The 21,691-nt window shown below is 41.2% G+C and overlaps 1 protein-coding gene across 1 annotated transcript in view; it reads left to right on the forward strand.

The window, feature by feature from the left end:
• Positions 1 to 1,082: 1,082 nt before the first annotated feature.
• The window catches only part of tcf25 (transcription factor 25), a 33,172-nt gene continuing 12,563 nt past the window's right edge, over positions 1,083 to 21,691 (forward strand). The window contains exons 1-11 of the mRNA XM_062961697.1: positions 1,083 to 1,397; positions 2,501 to 2,650; positions 3,401 to 3,475; positions 4,119 to 4,252; positions 7,780 to 7,845; positions 9,217 to 9,299; positions 10,250 to 10,380; positions 17,639 to 17,738; positions 19,637 to 19,730; positions 20,610 to 20,702; positions 21,035 to 21,140. Coding sequence (XP_062817767.1) covers positions 1,098 to 1,397; positions 2,501 to 2,650; positions 3,401 to 3,475; positions 4,119 to 4,252; positions 7,780 to 7,845; positions 9,217 to 9,299; positions 10,250 to 10,380; positions 17,639 to 17,738; positions 19,637 to 19,730; positions 20,610 to 20,702; positions 21,035 to 21,140 — 1,332 coding nt within the window. The 5' untranslated portion in view covers positions 1,083 to 1,097. The remainder of the gene's footprint in view (positions 1,398 to 2,500; positions 2,651 to 3,400; positions 3,476 to 4,118; positions 4,253 to 7,779; positions 7,846 to 9,216; positions 9,300 to 10,249; positions 10,381 to 17,638; positions 17,739 to 19,636; positions 19,731 to 20,609; positions 20,703 to 21,034; positions 21,141 to 21,691) is intronic.

Below are 21,691 nucleotides of genomic sequence, written 5' to 3' on the forward strand. Positions count from 1 at the left end.
AAAGGTAGTGCAATATGTAGTAATGCTATGTAGTAATTACTTTATTTACGATTTTTGGCACCAAAATATCACGATGTATTGAAAACACTGACTGCAAAAATGTGTTGGATAATCCAGAATGTTGGATAAGTGAGACTCTACTGTATATATATACACACACACGCATGGGTTTTATATATATATAAATAATTTTATATATATACACAATTTATATACAATATTTATCATAAAAATTATATATATATATATATATATATATATACACACACACACACACACTGGTTTTATATATATATAATTTAAAAATGTATATTATATTTATATATTTAAATATATATTTAAATATATTTATATATTTATATATTTATGATATTTATCATAAAAATTTATATATATATATATCTATATATATAAAAGAGTGATGGCATCAGGGCAGCAGACAAAACAACAAAACTATAGGCCCCTCAACCTCGAAATTTGACAACACAATCCATCATTCACGGCTCTAGGTTGATACAACAAAAGGAAAAGAAAAATAAAGTCCTAATTACAGGGAGAGGAATAATAGTTTTTATCCAATTGCTGCCAGTTAGAAGGCAAAGCTCCGCCCACTTGGTCTCCTAGCAACCTACTCAGCCCAGGGGACAGGCACAGTTAGGCCTCACTTAGGCCTCTTCCACACAGCTATATCACCCATTTAGAATCTTATATTATCTGCTTTGGATTATCTTGAGTCCACACTGCCATATAATCCACTTCAGTGTGCATACTAAACATAAAGACAACCATACAACAGACATTCAATACCACCACTACCTCAACAATTTCTCACCAACACCACCAGAAAATGCCACAGCAACGCGTGGCCGGGCACAGCTAGTATATATATATATACAATTTAAAATAAATGTTTAGACATATATAGAGATATAGATATATATTTAAAGTGTCTATGACTCTCTCCCTTTGAAAACCCAGTGATTGAAAAAAAAAAAAACCAAGCCAAATCCCTTCTGCGCATGTGCAAAAAAACCCGGCTAGCAAAAATAAGGCCCACTTCAGGGTAGCCAATGGGAGAGCGGCCCGTCCTTTAGCGCATGCGCTTTTGCTCTGAAGGCGGGAGGAGGAGCCGGAAAGCGCCTTTTCGGATCCTCTCGGAGGCCGCTTCCGGTCCGCTGTCTTTTCCGGCCCGGGCTGGGTCTGAGGTGATGTCGCGCCGGGCTTTGAGGCGTCTGAGGGGGGAGTCCCGGGGCCAGGCGCTGCCGGAGGAAGAGGCCGATGGAGGAGAAGGCGAAGGAAGGATTGGAGGCGAGGAAGGGGAGGACGAGGAGGAAGGAAGGAGCGCCGGGCGGAGGCGGAGGAGGAAAGGGCAGGAGCTCAGCAACCCCTTCGAACTGGTCAGGGCCTCACGCCTACTGTTTATTATTATTATTATTTTATTTTGTGTGTCTCAATAGGTGGCATCAATAAGAGTCTAGTGTCCCGGCATCATCATCATAGCATAGGCCTGGGCCAACTTGGGCCCTCCAGGTGTTTTGGACTACAACTCCCACAATTCCTAACAGCCGGTAGGCTGTTAGGAATTGTGGGAGTTGAAGTCCAAAACACCTGGAGGGCCCAAGTTGGCCCAGGCCTGTCTTAAGCGATCCTTTTGCTGTTTTAGCAGCAAATTGACAGAAAAAGCAGTTCAATAAACGGTAACGTTATCTAGTAATTACCGTATTTACAATCTAGCAATGTATTGAAGACGTTGACTACAAAAACATTGACTACTACCCTGTTTCCCCTAAAATAAGACATCACCAGAAAATAAGACCTAGTGGAGGTTTTGCTGAATTGCTAAATATAAGTCCTCCCTCAAAAGTAAGACCTAGCAAAGTTTTTGTTCAGAAGCATGCCCGCCGAACAGAACACTAGAGCATGCAGGATCGGTAAATGTACATACCATAAAGTGCTGTACATGGGAATATTGGTAGTAACAAGAAATTCTTGATAGGATTCACAGTTTGTCTGGTTATGCTGTTTTATGATGACAACTACTGTACAGTATATAATAAATGTTCATTTTTTTGTTCAACAATAAATGTGAATTCTTCTTCATGGAAAAATAAGACATCCCCTGAAAATAAGACCTAGAGCATCTTTGGGAGAAAAAATTAATATAAGATACTGTCTTATTTTCGGGGGAACTCGGTAAAAGGCAAACTGCATTGCATAATAGAGAACTATTATTTGGTGCAATAATAGGTATGAAAGATGTGTAACAGACTAATGGAACGACCCGGGCTAAGCCTATGGTTCCCGTGATTTACCCTAATGTATGGAGTCAAATGTTTTAATTGCATTTTAATATTTTATTTTATTTAAATGGCTGTTTTTGTACTTTATTTTTTTGCCTCTGCTTTATTTATACAAGTACAGTTTATGCTTTCATGTCAACAAAAGGTTGAGAAACCAGTCCTATGGGCTGAGCTGGACTAATTTTGTTTAATTTCTATAGATAACCAATGAAGAAATAGAGGATGATCTCACATCCAAAGAGGAGAAAGATGATTCCAGGTTGAAGGAGGAAAGTGACCGAAAGAACGAAGAAAGTCTGGAAAATGACCAGCAAAAAGGAGGAGCAGAGACCAAACAACTGGACCAAACGGTAAATGCCCCAAGATGCTGTGTTTGATGTAATTTAATAGATTTGTTTAATCATTTTATTGCTTTTAACTATGTATTTTAAAATATTTTTATGTTTATTTCTATTTTAATATTTATTATGTGTTAGATTTTGATTCACACGTTGTTACAGCTTTTAATGCTAGCCACTTTGGGTCTCCTATAATAGAGAAAAAGTAGGGTAAAATAGAATAATAATAATAATAATAATAATAATAATAATAATAATAATAATAATAATAGGGACATATAATTGTGTGATAGGGTACTAAATGTCCCAGGAGTGTCTCTTTAAAATGTGTAGTGCTCCTAGTCTGAGCCAAAAAATGAAGTACCAAGACTTCTGACCTTGTAAATGTTGATTGTTTTGTTGGTTTTTAATTCAACATATTTAAATTAAGAGGATTGGAAAGCACTGTTGTTATGCTGCTATTTATTAAGGTGAAATATAGAAGTGAATTCACTTGTAGGCTAGACTAGAAATGCCTTTGCTTTTAGATGCCAGTCCTTTCAGGGAATAAAGTCTCATAAAAACTACTTGTTGTTTCAGTTTCAGGCCACAGGATGGAAGCAGAGCTCTGGATTTTTTTTCCAGTTGTCCCAGTTCCTCTTGCACTGTAACACTTGTTTTAAACCAGGTTGTCTGGTCTAAGTAGGCTGCTTATGATGTCCATTTGGCGAGATGCTGCAAACCATATGTCTCACTGTTTACTTTTATTTATTTTTTTAAAAGCCTCTTCCAAATAGCAAATCGCGCAAGAAGAAGAAGAAAAGAAAGAACAAGAAGAATGTGTTAGGTGAGACTCTGGTAAGTTGGCACCAAATTTATGAAAGGGCTATGCAGTGCCCCACTCCTGAGCACCATTCAATCTTATGTACTTTAGCTTTTATAAATGGGAGGCCACACCTCTATGGCTGTGGTGCAGGCGGGAGAGCAAGCCAGCTGCAATTAACTGCAATGAATCACTCTGACCAGGAGGTCATGAGTTCGAGGCCCACTCGGAGCCTATGTTTGTCTTGTCTTTGTTCTATGTTAAAAGGCATTGAATGTTTGCCTATATGTGTAATGTGATCCGCCCTGAGTCCCCTTCGGGGTGAGAAGGGCGGAATATAAATGTTGTAAATAATAATAATAATAATAATAATAATAATAATAATAATAATAATAATATTGTTTCAGCCAAGGAGAAACCTATTCACCAGGAAGTTCCTGCAGTGGAATTGTTATTGTTACTGTTATTATTATTATCATCAAAAAGGGATATTAATGTTAATAATATTAATATCCCTTTTTTCTTTAAAAAGTGGCCCACCAGTAAAAGCAATACAATTTAAAACCTAAAAATATACAAACATTAAAATAGAATTAAACATGAACAGTATTAAAAAGAAACAAAGATCTGTTCATGGAGCAAAAACCACAGCTATATTGTTCTAATTTTTGTGCACAGGGCCTTGGAGATGAAGATGATGCAGAAGACATTGAGAGCATCCTGGTGAGGATTGAGACTCCTGACGGACCTTCATGCCAGAGCCAAAGCAGGGTGCCCACAGACAGTCGGCCTCTGTTGTACGTAGAGCACAGGTAAGATATTTTTGCGTTATCCTGTTTGAAAACTTCATCACTTCATGAACTGTCAGTCTGAACAAACTGTCAGGTTCCTGACAGGATCAGCTGTGTTTCTATTGGAGAGATGCTTTGTTGTTAAAGGATTCTCTGAGATGACACAGTTATTTTGCTGGTATTAAAGCATTTATTGTTCATACTAACAAATACTGCTCTAAGGCTCAACATATATATATAGCTCATACAGTAATTATACCAGGGTCATACGACACACAGATCTTCTGATCCCCAGGCCTTTGTTTCTCGCAAACCATGAACAATTGACTTTTATTATATGTCAATAAAACTTCCCAGTTCCTGCCCATTTGGTCGCTACATAGCCCTGTGTTCATTTGTCAATATCCATTTGGGTTCACCTGAACATTAGGAAGAACTACCTGATCATGAGAGCTGTTCAACAGTGGAACTCACTGCCACGGAGTTTGGTGGAGGCTCCTTTGGAGACTTTTAACTAGAGTCTGGGTGGCCATCTGTCAGGGGTGCTTTGATTGTGCTTTTCGTAAATGGCAAGGGCTTGGACTAGGTGGCCAGTATCGTCTCTTCCAATTCTATGTTTTGTCAGTGTCATGCAGACTACACATGGGATGTCATAACCAAATAACTAATGGTTGTGGCATCAACAGTCTTACCATATTTTGCAATTGTTGGCTAAGGATTCTGGAAACTGTAGTGCAGGAAGTCCCTTTTATCAGTCTGTGCTTGTGTGAACCTGTTCCTCCCTTTGTGGGAGATAGTGTTTGTCTTCCCAGCCTACATGTCTTAAGTGGTTTTAATTCTGAGAAGGAATTGTAGAACTGCAGGCCGGGAGGAAAGCGCAGCTCCATCTGAGTTCAGTGGCCTAGTAAATTACTACACTGTTTGTCCAAGAAGGGGCAGTAGGAGTGTTTTATGTCCGGACCAGTAGTTCTCAACCTTTTCTTCACCACGGCCCCCCTTTTAAATACATTTTAGGGCCGCAGACCCGCCAAAACTCAAGATTTAAGGCACTAGGCCACATCAAATAATGATTTCAATTTTCCCATGAGGGTCCTTCAAATTTATAGAGAAGGGGATATAAATTAATCTGTTAACGCCTACACTCGTAATATAATATTTTGGTTGTAATTATTCCATACTAATTCAAAATAATAACATCAACACTAGTAATAGTTAATAATTTAACAATACTAGTAGTAGTGAGAGCAGAACAGTGATAATGTCAACAGTAACAACAATAACTATCACAATAATAATGTTACTACTACTACTACAGTAGAGTCATGCTTATCCAACCTTCGCTTATCCAACATTCTGGATTATCCAACACAGTCTGCCTTTTAGTAGTCAGTGTTTTTATAGTCAATGTTTTCAATACATTGCAATGTTTTGGTGCTAAATTTGTAAATACATTAATTACTACATAATGTTACAGTATATTGAACTGCTTTTTCTGTTGATTTGTTGTAAAACATGATGTTTTGGTGCTTAATTTGTAAAATCATAATGTAATTTGATGTTTAATAGGCTTTTCCTTAATCCCTCCTTATTATCCAACATTTTCACTTATCCAACATTCTGCCGGCCCGTTTATGTTGGATGAGTGAGACTCTACTGTACTACTACTTCTACTGGTACATTTCCCACCCAGCTACTCTCATAACTGACTTCCAGCTCTGACTGTTTTTAATAGAGGCAATAGGTTTAAAAAGCCAAGTTTTTCAAAAGAGGCGTGGAAAATGAAGATTATGTTCCATTTCCCTTTCTGGCTTGCTTTCATTCCTTCACTTGTTTGTTTATTCAGATTTATCTGTAAAAGATCATGATATTTCTTCATGGGCCCCCCAGGGCTCCTTGAGCCCCAGGTTAAGAACCAGTGTTCCAGATCAAGGGAAGGAGATAATCAGTTGCAAGGCGTGTGGCTGCGTTGATGGCTCTGCCCTTCCTTGTTGTTGTTTTTGTTCTGTTCTAAATGATTTAAGGTAGCATTTGGCTTTAAATTAGAAATAGATCCAGAGTTCTTAGAAGATCACAAGCTAAACATGTGTGGACAATGTGATGTAGCAGCCAAAAAAAGCCAATGCAATTCCCGGCTGCATCAACAGGAGATTAGTGACCAGATTAAGAGAAGTCCTTGTCCCACTCTACTCTGCTTTGGCCAGACCTCACTTCTGTGTCCAGCTCTGATCAAAGCTATTCAAGAAGGAAAACAGTCTATCTGAAAGGGATCTAGGAGTCTTCTTAGACCACAAGCTGAACATGAGGCAACATTGTGATATAGTAGCAAAAAAGCCCAATGTGATTCTAGGCTGTATGAAGAGGAGGCTAGTCCTAGTCCAACTCTGTCCCCAGAATAATACCCGATTCCAATTCTGGGCAAAGCCATTCAAGGAGATGGACAAGATGTAAGGAGTCCAGAGAAGGCTGACCAAAATATCAGAAGGTCTGGAAACTATGAGAAGTGGCCTGAAGATCTGGAGATGCTTAGTTTGGAAAGGTCTTGGAAAGAAATCACCAGGTCCTGAAGAAGAACAAAAGGATGAGTATGTGATCTCGGAGAAGAATGTGAGCTGATGTGATGCAACCCATTTTAAACATCTGAAGGGAATACCATCAGAAGATTATTTGAATTGCAAGAAAAAGGCTTACGCATAAACATTGGGAAGAACTTTCCTGTAAGAACTGTTCAATAGTGGCATAGGTTGCCTTTGAGAATGAAAAACCCTCTGATCAGACAATCATAAATAAAACGAAAACGATCCAGAGAGGCAGCCAGTGCTTTTAAGATAAACATCTCCAATCTATGCTTGTTCTCAGATGGCCTTCTCCCAACTTTTTCCACCTTGAAATAAGTGAAAGTAATCCCGTCCAAGGCTTGTTAGATTGCAATTCCCAACATCCCACAATTGGCTACTACCCTGTTTCCCCGAAAATAAGACATCCCCTGAAAATAAGACCTAGTAGAGGTTTTGCTGAATTGCTAAATATAAGGCCTCCCCTGAAAGTAAGACCTAGCCAAGTTTTTGTTTGGAAGCATGCCCACCAAACAGACCACCAGAGCATGCAGGATCATTAAATGTACATACCATAGATTGTTGTATATGGAAATAATGGTAGTAACAAGAAATTCCTGATAGGATTCACAGTTTGGTGATGCTTGTTTGTGATGACAACTACTGTACAGTATATAATAAATGTTCATTTTTTTGTTCAACAATAAATGTGGATTCTTCTCTGTGGAAAAATAAGACATCCGCTGAAAATAAGGCCTACTGTATCTTTAGGAGCAAATATTAATATAAGACACTGTCTTATTTTTGGGGAAACAGGGTAGGCCTGCTGGGAAATGCGGTTCAAAACAAGCCCCCCTTTGATGCCCATTTTACTCTGTAAGAGTCTCAGAGCAAGGACCCAGTCCTCCTCTTCCTTGCAGTGCTGACGGCACATTTGTAACTAATCCATTGTTCCTAAATAAATAATAAGATGGGTTTGTATTATGCCTTTTCCAGGAACCTGAACCCAGAAACTGAGCTGAAGAGATATTTTGGGGCCCGAGCCGTTCTTGGCGATCAGAGGTGAGTCCAAGCCTGGAAATGAAGACACGTTTTTTGTTGTGCTTTAGAAAACACACAATTGAGTTGAGATGTTCAAAGCTGAGGAATTGTGAACTTTGAGCCAAGAGAGAGAACTGACAGAAAGCTGGGCAGTCCCCAAAAGCTCAAAGGGAGTCTTTTTCCCACAAAAGCATCAGTGTCTCTTTAGAAAGAGGGTCAGATTTGGAGTTTTGCTTTTTTTAAAATATATGCTTGTGCTCCTTTGTGCACCCAGCTGCCACCATGAGAGGCCTGGATGTGGGTTTGTCCTCGTAGGTGATGTGGATGCGTTTGAAAGGAGGAGACTGTGGTGGCAGCTTCTCTGAGGACAGGATGCCGGTCAGAGAAGTTCCCAGGGAAAGCAAAAGGCCACACGAAGCCCCAAAGGCGGGAGGGGCATGGCGCGATTGTGCATGATAAAAAGTAAACACTAGCAGAGAGGCCATTCTTCAAAAGGCTCTTCTTGCCAACTTTTAACCTTAATTTGTACTTGTATGAATGTAATAATTGTAGAAGCATAGAATCGTAGAGTTGAAAGTAATCCCCAGGGACCATCCAGTACCATACTCTGAGGCAATAAGTTCCATTGATAGTTTTGAGTCCTGATTTCAAATGTCATGTCCTGCGCCCTTGGGGAAAGTGCCTTTTGGGGTCTACAATTTCCAGAATCCATCACTCAGCACAGACAGTACCAATTCTGGGCAGGAGATTTTGAAAGTTGCAGTTCAAAAAACTTCTCAGGCAGGGACAGAGGGAAAACAGCTGCCCTTTCCCTCCTGTTGCTCTGTCTAGGTTGTAGGGTGGGCAGCTGAGGCCAGGCTGGGGCCATTTTTTCGCGAGTAGGAACACCCCCTAATGATTGCAAAAGCTTCAAAAGAGAGCAAAGGAATCGAAGTAAATAATAAAATTAATAAATACTGTATAGACCGCCCAGTCCCCCTGAGGGGACTCAGAGCAGTTTACATACAAAAAAGGCAAACATTCAATGCTGTAAACAGAGTGGCCAGAAATAGAAGTTTTAAGGTATTTTTTGGCTGTTCAAAATATCAATATGCCAGTATTTTTCTTCTTAGTGTTCTTGTGATGGCGTTTTAACCCCCAAGCTCCTTGGGGCCTCCATAATTGAAGGAGTTCCTCTCTTTAGTTGTTTTTTGCTAGTGAGGAAGAGGGCCTTCCTGGTTGGAAACATATTGCAGCCATATGGGGTCAAATGCAAAGATTCAAGGACCCATGTAGAATATAAAGCACAGCATGAGTACAGCCATTATGATGTTCATACTCCAGGAAAATTCTCACTGTCCTTTGCCCTTCCACCCTTTCTCATTGCTTGGACCCCTGTTTTCTTTTTCTCAGGCCGCGGCACAGGCAGCGTCAGTACGTCCGCAGCACATGGCTGACAGTCCCCAAGAGCACCTGGCCTCGCCACAGCAAGACAGGTGAGCAGTTTTGCCACATCTCTCAGGTAACTGGGGCATTCCTGTTGGTTCCAAAGCTTGTGTTACAAGCAGCCTGAGATTTGATTTCCTTAGCAGAGGCTTTAGTGTGCAATGTTTTCCACCACATGGATAGCACACAGGGCTTTCTCAAGGTACGGGTCTCTTCCCAAGAGATTGCTGGCTGGCTAGTCCCTCTTGAAAAGATCCGCTGCTTGAATGGAAATGTCTAGAGTCAATGATGATGGCAAATGAAGATTGACAAGTTAATTCAGTTGATGGAGGAGAAGTATCTGTCTAACCTTAAGAGAGATTGGAGATGTATTGATTAATATAGGATTGTGGGATTGACAAGCAACATGCCACTAAAGGTGATTGTATAATATTTCTTAAAGGGAGTAGACTAGTCAGAACTAAAAAAATCAGGCCGAGAGTGAGAGATCTGTAGATCAGTTAGATTAGTTTTTACGTTTGTTCATTAGCTTTTGTGTGCTTTGTGTATTGATTTGACTTAGTAGTTTTGTTAGCTGTTGTGAGTTAGTGTTTTATATTAAGAAAAAAAATACTTGTTTTATGTGTTTGATGCATTTTGTTTGTCGCATATATCTTTGTATGATGTGCTTGTCTCATTGAATAAAAATTAATTTTTTAAAAGAAAAGAACTGCTGCTGGTAGAAACTTCTCAAAATGGTTGTTTGAATATACAAGCTTCTCTACGGCTCTTCCCTTTCCATGCAAAATATCCCAAATGACCAACAAGGAAGTGGTTTTCTGGCCCCTTTCGGTTTCATTGGGAGTGGGGATTCTGGGAGCAAGAGTTAACCCACCCAGATCACCAGCTTTGCATCTAAGATGTGGGTCAACAAAACAGCAGGATTTTTTTTATGACAAGCAAATAATGATAGCCAGCACCCTCTGGTTCCAACAGAACTCTCTCTCTCCTTGTTGCCCAGGTATCTCTATGGCGCTGCTGGAGACCAAGCGGGGGATCCAGCACTTTGCCTTTGAGCACAGCAGAGAGTACCAGCAAGTCCAGTTCAAGTTCTTGGACGCTGTGGAGACCATGGACCCTAATAACCTTGTCGTAAGTTCTTGACTTGGCCAGTTTGCAGCAACAACATATGCAGCTGCTTTCTCCTTGTTAGCACCTGGTTTCTATGCTTGATGGGGAAGATCAGGCCGATGATCCAGCTACTGCAGGGTGAGCCTGTGGCAATTGCGTCTGGAGATCTATGTAAGCCTGAGCCATCTATCAACCCATGGAAGGCGCCTCAGGTTAACCATTCTGTGCTTTGTGGCAAGCAGAACCATCTGACTGTGCCTCCAAAGCTCCGGAGGGTCCCAGAGTTCTGATCCCATTATCACGTCTGGACATGGAGGCCTCACGTGATATTTCAGCTTCTCATCACAAAGCACAGAACAGTCCTGCAGGACAGCCTCAGGCACCGTTTTCTCTGTCAGAGGAGAGTGAGTTTTGGGTGTTTCAAAGAGAGAAGAAAAGAATGCCAATCTCTACAGCAGAGGTGTCAAACTTGTGGCCTTCCAGCTGTTTGGGCCTCCGACGCTCAGAAGCCCCTATTGCCAGCTTGTCTAATGGCCAGGAATTTTGGGAGCTGGAGTCGAAAACTCATGGAGGGCTGTAAGTTTGACACTACTGACCTACAATGTCTGCAAAAGGAGGAGGAGAAATGCACATATGTGGGTGTCCCATTGGTTCTGTAGGAGGACAAATAGGCAAGAAAGCATCACACAATGGTTCCTTGAGACAGGACCACAGGCAATCACTGCTAAGTTTTTAAGAATTGTTAAGTGATATTTACATTTTATTGTTATTGTTTTAATTATTGTTTCACTGTTTTAATTATTGTTTTATGTAAGTTTTATGTATGTTGTTGGGCTCGTCCCTGTGTAAGCCACCCCGAGTCCCTTCGGGGAGATGGTGGCGGGATACAAGAATAAAGTTGTTGTTATTATTATTATTATTATTATTATTATTATTATTATTATTCCCCGCATCACCTCATCCATCAACAGCATCATTACAGCTTTGGTATGGTTCTCTTTCTAAGTGGTTGAAAACATCTTTCCAGAAGTTTAGATATTGTCAAGGGAGAATCAACACAGTTTGCCCTTTGGGCGACAACTCTGGAGACCAGGGTTCAAATCCCCACTTAAGAACCCATTGGGTGACCATGAGCAAGTCACACTCTCAGCCCCAGAAAGGATCAATTCACCTTCTAGTAAAAAATGACCAGGAGGCCCATAACAATAACAACAATAACAACACTGTGTTGAACCTGTCCTATTTGGGCTTAGAAGTCCTTTCCTAAAGAGATCCACATCAAACATGATTTGATCCTGCAGATCCTGAATGAAGTTTCCGCCCATGTTTTTGTACAGTGGTTTTATTCAAAAGCTCTTTATGTTGGAGTCATCACAATATCCCAAGGCAATGACCCAGATGGTCTTAATGCCCATTGTATTTTCTCTTTATGGAGTTCCTGGATTAGGGTGGAGTGTTGTTTGTTGGAAGCAATACATGCTGAGTTCCCAAGCAACCTGTTCTGAGTCGAGCCTAAGGCTCTAGGAAACTAGGATTTAAACCAGTGCACAACCTGTGGCCCTCCAGGTGTTTGGGACTCCAACTCCCAGAAGCCCCTATTGCCAGCCTGCCCAATGGTCAAGAATTCTGGGAGCTGAAGTCCAAAATACCTGGAGGGCCATCAGTTTGAAACCCTCGCTCAGTCCTAGAAACCTGAGGAGTGACCTTGGGCACGTCGCACTCTCTCAGCCTCAGAGGAAGGCAATGGCAACATCTCTGTGATCAAAACAAGTTTTTAAACTTGTTTTATTTGATATGTTAATTGGGTATTTATATCAGGATATGATGTTTCAATTGATTATGCATTGCTGTCTGATGTATTTGTATGAATTTTATATGTTGTACGCCGTTTTGAATCCCAGCGGGATAGAAATGAAATAATAATAATAATAATAATAATAATAATAATAATAATAATAATAATAATAATAATTTTGCCAAGAAAGATCTGGGAAAAGGTCGCGATTAATCCGAGTTGACTTGAAAGCCCCAAATAAGAATGTTTTAAAGCAGTATTAACCCTTATGCCATAAAGTATATGTGGACTTCAGTCATGCAGGATTGAAGGAGCCCATCTGAAGCTCTTGCACAGTGGCGCTCAACCTATGGGTCCCTAAATGTTTTGGCCTACAACTCCCAGAAATCCCAGCCAGTTTACCAGCTGTTAGGATTTCTGGGAGTTGAAGGCCAAAACATCTGGAGACCCACAGGTTGAGAACCACTGCTCTAGCAGAAGCCATATTTTAATTTCTACCTTTAATGTCTACCTATCTGGAGAAAAGCCACTTTGAATGGATAGGAATGGCATAAAGCGTAGGGAAAAAACCCTAATAAAATTGTTTCAAGTAATGTCTTGATTTAGGAAAAGGGTCATGCTGCTACTGGAGGCTGCTGGGATTAGTAGTCCAAAAGAAGTAGCTTCTGCAAGCTCCAGTCTAGGAAAAGCCTCTAGTTTTGAGGATGGTTTTTGTGGGGTGCAGAGGAGCATCATGGATCTTTTAAAAAATCAGGGTTTACAGAGTTTGCTGTAGCTATTTATAAGCATTTTCCTTCTTTGGATGAGGAGATGCTTAATTTTCCTTGGCAATTAGCAGAACAGACCCCGCTTTGAGGTCTTGATGGAAGCGTATCGGAACTGGTTAAGCCGAGCACCAACTTTGATGGTCCACAGAAGATCAGGCAAATGGCAGAAAATGTTCTTGACCTAATGTTAGCATAATTGGGGCATTGAAGTTTTGGAAAGACCCCAAACCCCCCCTTCGCTCCCTTACGATTAGGCTCTTTGAAGATAGAGCAGCCTTTGTCCCAGAGAGCTTAGTTTTTGGCCTGCTCTTTACTCTCTGGAAACATACAGTTGACAAAGGCTATTTTTGGTTTTTCCCCCCAAAAGCAGAAATCAAATTAAGAAAGCAGTTATTTAGATAAGACACAACAACACAGTAATGAATGCTGGATGATTCCCCAAGTCCTGGTCAAATGTTTGTGGAGTTTGGCCTTTAGTTGCTCTTTGGGGGGAGCCCGGAGCTGGAGAGGAATCGTACTCCTCTCCCCCGGAAAAAGTGGTTCTAAATTTTGAAAAACGATTGTTTAGACCAGGGGTCCCCAAACTGCAGCACGAGGGAGAAAATAAATGTGCGCGCCTTTCCTGCTTCCTCCTTGCGCTCATTCCAAAGCTCTGCTTGTTTATAATGGTATTTTAATTATTTAATTAATAATTATTAAGGGGTGCTTTGCTAGTGCTTTTGGTGCACAAAGGCAGAAGAAGGCTGGACTAAATGGCCCAAGGGGTTTCTTCCAACCCTCTTTATTGTTGTTGTTGTTATTATTATTGACACAAAGACATAGTATGACACGGCAAATGAGAGATATATGTTGGATTTCGTATCACAAAATCACAAGTCAAACACTTCCCAAGCGTTTAGGACTGTGTGATGATGATGATGATGATGATGATGATGATGATTAACAACATTGAGGCTGGGTGGCTATCTGTCAGGGGTGCTTTGCTAGTTCTTTTGGTGCACAAAGGCAGAAGAGAGCTGGACTAAATGGCCCAAGGTGTCTCTTCCAACCCTCTTTATTGTTGTTGTTGTTGTTATTATTATTGACACAAAGACACAGTATGACACAGCAAATGAGATATATAGGTTGGATTTCGTATCACAAAATCACAAGTCAAACACTTCCCAAGCGTTTAAGATTGTGTGATGTATATTATTATTATTATTATTATTATTATTATTATTATTATTAACAACATTGAGGCTGAGTGGCCATCTGTCAGGGGTGCTTTGCTTGTGCTTTTGGTGCACAAAGGAAGAAGGGGATTGGACTAAAAGGAGTCTCTTCCAACCCACTTTATTATTTTTATTAGGATTATTAACATTGAGGCTGTTCCCATTTTGAGGAACTGTGGACTGGCCCCTTGTTTAAAAAGTTGGGGGATCCCTGTTTTAGACTATCCAGATATCGTTGGACTGCAATTTCCAGCAGTCCTTGATGGGAAATTTGTGGAGTTGGAGTCCAATGATACCTAGAAAGCTGCTTGGTTCTTATCTGTTCCCTTGAAGTCCTTCTCCGACTCTCGATCAGCTCATTCAAAAGGGGCTTAGTTTGGTTACACGTTTCAGAAAACCCAGCTGCTTGGAATAACCATTATGAAAAATGCCAGAAAGTAGTCCCGATGCCCATAAAACACATATCTAAAAAATCCTTATAATCAGAGCACTGTCTCTGAGCCAACTTAAACATTTAACAAAGTGCATATCAGCTTTGAAGATCTGAAGAAGATGCTTGCAAGATGCTAGTTGGTGGAGATGGAAAAGTGGATCTTAAAAGTCGTTAAATGCTTATTTGATCCAAAGGGAAAGATCTGCAGACTTGCAAAGATAACATGATGGATATCGTGTTTCAGCCAGCCTTGGCCCTAGGCTTCTTGAGAGCGTTTCATAAGCTTATATTCAGAGCTCAGAGATTATTTCTGTCTGGCGAACAATGGCTTTCTTTTATAGCCAGAGTGTTATGTAGCTTGTTGTCCTGTTTGTTTGTTTTTTGGTTTTTTTGGATGAAATATTCTTTTTCTGGCTCAACCATGCATGAATGTGCGAAAATAGCCCTGTGATAAATTTCCCTGAAATTGGTGGTGATAAAGGGAGCACAAGAGAGAGATACACAAGTAATCAGCAGACGATCCATCAGCAGGATCCGAGATACAGGCAACACATAGAAAGTAGAATACAGGCCTGCCATGCTGGAAATAATATTTCCCATTTGAGTCCATTTAATGAAGGCATCTCACCATTGCTATATTAACACCCAGGATGCTCAGGACAATCTGTTGCTGTCAGATACCAACTCTGTTTCAAGTTATATTGTTAGCAAGTTGTAATGTTAGCAAGAACTAATAATAATAATAATAATAATAATAATAATAATAATACAACTTGGGAAGTGTCCGATGTGTGATCGAATACAACAGCCAGCAGAGTTGTGTTTCTTGTTGTGTTTCAAATAATAATAATAATAATAATAATGACGAAAAACAACAGGAAAAACTCATCTTGTTGTGTTTCAAATAATAATAATAATAATAATAATAATAATAATAATAATAATGACGAAAAGCAACAGGAAAAACTCAGCCGCTATCAGGACCTCAAGATTGAATTTCAAAGACTCTGGAAGAAACCAGTGCAGGTGGTCCCGGTGGTGATCGGCACATTGGGTGCCATGCCAAAAGATCTCAGTCGGCATTTGGAAACAATAGACATTGACAAAATTACGATCTGCCAACTGCAAAAGGCCACCCTACTGGGATCTGCACGCATCATCCGAAAATACATCACACAGTCCTAGATACTTGGGAAGGTTTCGACTTGTGATTTTGTGAAACGAAATCCAGCATATCTATCTTGTTTGCTGTGTCATAATAAAATAATAATAATATAACAACAAGAACAACTTTAATTATACCCTGCCACCATTTCCCATAGGGACTTGGGGTAGCTTACAAAATAGCACACAAAGATGCCATGCATAAAATACATAATACATAAAATAAAATACATCAACATGAAAAAAAATAACATTACATAAACCAGGTATATAAATTGCATAAAACAACCTCTATTAAAATAGAATCAGTTAAAAGATCCATGTAATCAATATAGCAGCCCAGCTGAATGCACAAAATGTAAATATAAAGTGCTGAGTGATTAGCAATCAGTTCTGGTTACTGTCTAAACATTTCCAAATGCCTGCTGGAAAAACCAAGGGAGCAAGCTTGTTTTCGGCTGCTCTTGGAGAATAGGACATGGCAGAGCCATGGATTCAAATAGCAGGAAAAGAGATTTCACCTAAACATTAGGAAGAACTCCTGGTGGCAAGAGTTTGTTTGGTGGAGGAATAAATTGTCTTGGCAGTTGGAGTCTCCTCTGGAGGTTTTTAAACAAGACTGAACATTTTCCAGGAATGTTTCAGTTGCGCAGTCCTCTATGACAGAATTGGGATTGGATTTAGGTGGTCCTTCCAACTGTACAGCTCTTTGTTTTTTCTAATGTGAAATTTTATTATAATGTGTATGTTATTGTCATTTTATACTTTTGACATTAATGAAGAAATTGTGGCACTTAATGTTTGCCATTTATATGTATGTTAACCGCCCTGAGTCCCTCTGGGGAGAGAGGGCAGTCTAGAAATAAAGTTTTATTATTGTTTTATTGCATGACACAGCAAACAAGATAGATATCCTGGATTTTGTTTCACAAAACCACAAGTCGAACACTTCCCAAGTGTCTAGGACTGTGTGATGTATTTTCAGATGATGCGTGCAGATCCCAGTAGGGTGGCCTTTTGCAGTTGGTAGATCGTAATTTTGTCAATGCCTATTATTATTATTATTATTATCATTGCATCTCCTTTTTTGGAGGTTTTTAAACAGAGGTTGGATGGCCGTCTGTCAGAAGGGTTTGGATGGTGTCTTCCCAAAAAAAAGAAGGAGGTTGGACTGGATGGCTCTATGATCTATCTGTCTACAGTAGAGTCTCACTTATCCAACATAAACAGGCCAGCAGAACGTTGGATAAGCGAATATGTTGGATAATAAGGAGAGATTAAGAAAAAGCCTATTAAACATCAAAATAGGTTATGATTTTACAAATTAAGCACCAAAACATCATGTTATACAACAAATTTGACAGAAAAAGTAGTTTATTACACATTAATGTTATGTTGTAATTACTGTATTTACGAATTTAGCACCAAAATATCACGATGTTTTGAAAACATTGACTACAAAAATGCGTTGGATAATCCAGAACGTTGGCTAAGTGAGTGTTGGATAAGTAATGGGTTGGATAGGATGGCCCTTGGGGTCTCTTCCACCTCTATAATCGTATTCCTGAGGTGTTAGTATAGCTCCCTAACATCCCACGGTTGCCCAAGCGTGGCGTGATTTTTAACTGTTGTAATGTTTAAATTTTATGTCTAAATTTTTAAATATTTAATATTTTAAGCTTTGGTTTTATATGTGTTTTGGGGCATCGGATTGTGCCATGTGTAAGCTGCCTTGATTCCCCTCCGGGGTGAGAAAGGCAGGGTATAAATGAGGCAAATAAATAAAATAAATAAATCTCCCAATTGCCACTTGCTCTCTCCAGCCTCTATCTCCTCTTCAAACTCACCAAGGTCTCTCCATGAGTTCTCCTGATCCACTCACCAGCTTTGTTTTCTTTGCCGACAGCTTTTGCTCCAGATGAACCCTTCGCACGTGGACTCCCTCCTGCAGCTCAGCGACGTGTGCCACATGCAGGAAGACCAAGAGATGGCCAGGGACCTCATTGGTAAGAAGCAGGCCCACCCTGCGGCTGATACAGCCCTCCAAAGAAAATATGGCTCCTTGCATTGTGGATCTCTGAAGTAGTCAAGGAGCCTTCTAATTCAGGTTGCGGCTTCCAGAGGAGTTGACTGGGAGAACCTTTTGGAGTGAGACGCCATACTTTCATATCAAGGGACCCTCCCTTTCATTTCCTTTCTTGGGAATCTGTTTTGCTTTGTCTATAGTTGCTTTGTTCCTTTCCCTTTTAGTGGCTATTGTCATCTTTGCAAGTCCATATTGTGAGAACAAGTATGACCTACAGAATGTGTGAAGTTGGGCCTTTCTTGATGCGAAAGAAGGCAGTTACCTAAGAATATAGTTCAGATGCTTCTGTATTGAGAGATTGCTGAATTAAGTTATTGGTCGTGTTTTGGAGAACCAGTAGAATTGAAACAAAAAAGCCCTGCTACAAATCTCATTTTAGTTTGGAGTCTATAACATTGGACCAAAATAAAAGGTCAATTGTTGCATTGCTCAGAAACTGGGAAAGTTATAGATCTGCGAAATGCATCCTGCCGGGATATGTTCCATATAACTCTTACAGTTGGCATCACTTTTATTTTAAAATGCCAACATTATATCACAATGTATATTTTGCATTCTCTGTTTCATCCTGCTTGCATCCTACTTTTAACTGTTGGATTTTATAGTGTTTTGCATAGATGTTTGTTTGATGTTGTTTCTGTAAATGCATATGACCATTGGTCGGAGCATTAATAAATTGATTGATTGATTAGGTGATGAAACAGTTGTCTTTAGTCTTTGGAAACAGTCCTGATCCATGTTTGGATCAGGAGGTTCCTTTCACTGCCTTTTCTGGTTCCCCACTTTTATCAACTTTCCCTTCTAGCTTCATTTAAAGCGACAACTCCTTTTCTCTGGCCTGTAACACAAGGCCATGTTGTTGGAGCACATGTCCTATCATCCTTATAAGCCACTAGCTGTGCCTGGCCACGCGTTGCTGTGGCGAAGTATGGTGGTATGGGAAATAAAGTATTGAGGAATTGGTGGTAGTTAAGGTAAAGGATAAAGGTTTTCTCCTGACATTAAGTCCAGTTGTGTCCAACTGCACACTGAAGTGGATTATATGGCAGTGTGGAGTCAAGATAATCCAGTTCAAAGCAGATAATATAAGATTATAAATGGGTTACATAGCTGTGTGGAAGGGCCTTGAGTTTACCCTGCCATATAATCCAGTTCAAATCTGATAATCTGTATTTTATAGGCAGTGGGGAAGAGGCCTAAGTGAGGCCTAACTCTGCCTGCCCCCTGGGCTGAGTGGGTTGCTAGGAGACCAAGTGGGTGGAGCTTAGCCTTTTAACTGGCAGCAATTGGATGAAAACAATTATTCATCTCCCTCTAATTAGGATTTTTTTTCTTTTTGTTGTATGAACGTAGAGGCATGGATGAGGGGTTGTGCTGCCAAGTTTAGTGTTTCTGGGATGTGTAGTTTCGTTGTTTTGTCCTAGGCCGAAATTTCATTACCCTTTTATATATATAGATTGATAAGGAATATTGGGAGTTGCGTTCCAAGAGCAGCCAGGGGTCCGCATGATTCCCACCTGATACAAATGGAACTGTGTTGCCGATGGAAATAAATGTCTTAAGCAGTGAAATCTCTGCAGGAGTGTGGTGGCCTTCTGCCTCTGGCCAGGCCAAACCCAAATCGAGGCATTCTTAATAGCCTCACTGGGGTTTTTCCTTGGTTTGGGCCATTTGTTGTTTTCTCATCTTGCCCTGGGATGTGCATTATGTAAAGGGAATGCATGGCCTCAGGTTCCTTTAGGGAGAAAGTGTTATATATAAAGATGCTCAATGGAGCCAAGGCTCAGCAAGGCTTCCTTCTGGCCCCTTCTTTTCCAGAGCGGGCCCTCTACACGCTGGAGTGCGCCTTCCACCCGGTCTTCAGCCTCACCAGCGGGACCTGCCGCCTGGACTACCGGAGGCCAGAGAACAGGTATTCACCCACCACCGCCCATCAAAGGACAATGGGCAGTGGAGTACCTGGCATGCCACTGCTGAGCTGAATGTAGAAATGTTCATGTTTTGGACTACAAACCCCACGATCCCCCAACCAGCAATAGTGCTTGTGCTTAATAAAGAGCTTGATAAAGTTGCTTTTTAGAACGCTAACTCCCAGAAGCTCTCAGTCATTCCTAGTGGAGAAGAGACCTGGATTTGTACTGGACTTCACTGCCACTAACATAATCTTAGTTTATTGTGAAACCATATTTTTCATAGAGTCTTATAAATCATAGAGGGTTGGAAGAGATCTCAAGGGGCCATCCAGTCCAACCCTCTTCTGCAGGAAGACATCATCCAAGCCCTCTCAACAGATGGCCATCCAGCCTCTGCTTCAAACATTCCAGAGAAGGAAGGAGACTCCACCAGACTCCTAGGCAGGCCATATTTCACTAGAATTGGAAGGGACCCCCAGGGGCCATCTAGTCCAACCCCCCTTCTGCCAGCAGGAAGGCACAACCAAAGCCCTCCAGACAGAAGGCCATCCAGCCTGATGGAGTTTTTGGAAGGAGACTCCATGAGACTCCTAGGCAGACCAGATTTCACTAGAATTGGAAGGGATCCCCAAAGGCCATCTAGTCCAATCCTCCTTCTGCCAAGAAGGCACAACCAAAGCCCTCCAGACAGATGGCCATCCATCCTCCAGTTCTCTTTGTGTCTAAGACATTGGTTCTCAGCCTGTGGGTCCCCAGGTGTTTTGGCCTACAACACCTAGAAATCCCAGTCAGTTTACCAGCTGTTAGGATTTTTGAAAGTTGGGACCCACAGGTTGAGAACTACTGCATTAACAGCAAGCCTTTTCCTTGTCTTGCAGAGCTTTCTACCTGGCCCTCTTCAAGCACATGGTTTTCCTTGAAAGGAGAGGCTGCCCTCGCACGGCCCTGGAGTTCTGCAAACTCATCCTGAGGTAACAACCAATTCTGAGGATGTTGGACTCCCTTTTGGGGGCGCAAAAGCAAGTCAGGGTGACCTAGCTGTCTCCTGTCTCCATGATCAGGACGATGTGTTTCCACATTAAGATGAAATGGTGTATTAGTTTTGTTTTATTACAAGGGGTGATCTGTTTCTCTGTTTATGATCTTTTAATTGAGTTTGGTGCTCATGCACAGAGGAATGTGTGCCTGCTGCTGGCCGGTCTTGAGGCAAATCCAAAGGTGCCATGTGCGGTCTTCAGCACGTTGGTTTTGTAACTGGACTTGTTCCTTTCCATTTCTCTCCCCTTCCTTCCCCTTCCCAAAGCCTCGACCCGGAGAACGACCCCCTCTGCATGCTGCTGATCATCGATCTGCTGTCGCTCCGAGCGAGAGAGTATGCCTTTCTGACCCGCCTGTTCCGTGAATGGGAGGTAAGGAGGCGAGTGAAGGGTCCAAGGTCTCTTGGGACAGTGGTCCTGCTGGTGCCAGGCCTGGGCGGGCGAGGGCTGCGCTTCCAGAGGGTCCGATCCTGCCCCCTCCTCCGTGAAAGAAGCAAACATTGGGGTGTGGATCCTACTCAAAACAAGGGCTGCTTCTGTGCCTCATTAAGACCCCTCCTTTTGCCCCGAAGTGAACATTTCTGGTTCAGACAAGAGCGGAATTATGCCTTGAAACCTCTAAGGGGGTGCATTTCCATACGCCTTTATGTTAAAAAAATTCACACTCCAGGACATCTGCTTTGAGCAATTTGCTCAGTTTTATTATAGGATCAGAGGGGACAGAGACCCCAAGGACCATCCGGCCCAACCCCCTAAGAGGTGGATGGATATATAGATGGAATCCTAGAGCTGGAAGAGACCCCAAAGGCCATCCAGTCCAACCCCCTAAAAGATGGCTGACTGGCTAGTTAGATAAATAGATGGATGGATAGAATCCTAGAGTTGGAAGAGACTCCAAAGGCCATCCAGTCCAATCCCATAAG

Source organism: Anolis carolinensis, unplaced genomic scaffold (genome assembly GCF_035594765.1).
Source record: "Anolis carolinensis isolate JA03-04 unplaced genomic scaffold, rAnoCar3.1.pri scaffold_9, whole genome shotgun sequence".
In the NCBI taxonomy this organism is placed as follows: Eukaryota; Metazoa; Chordata; class Lepidosauria; order Squamata; family Dactyloidae; genus Anolis; species Anolis carolinensis.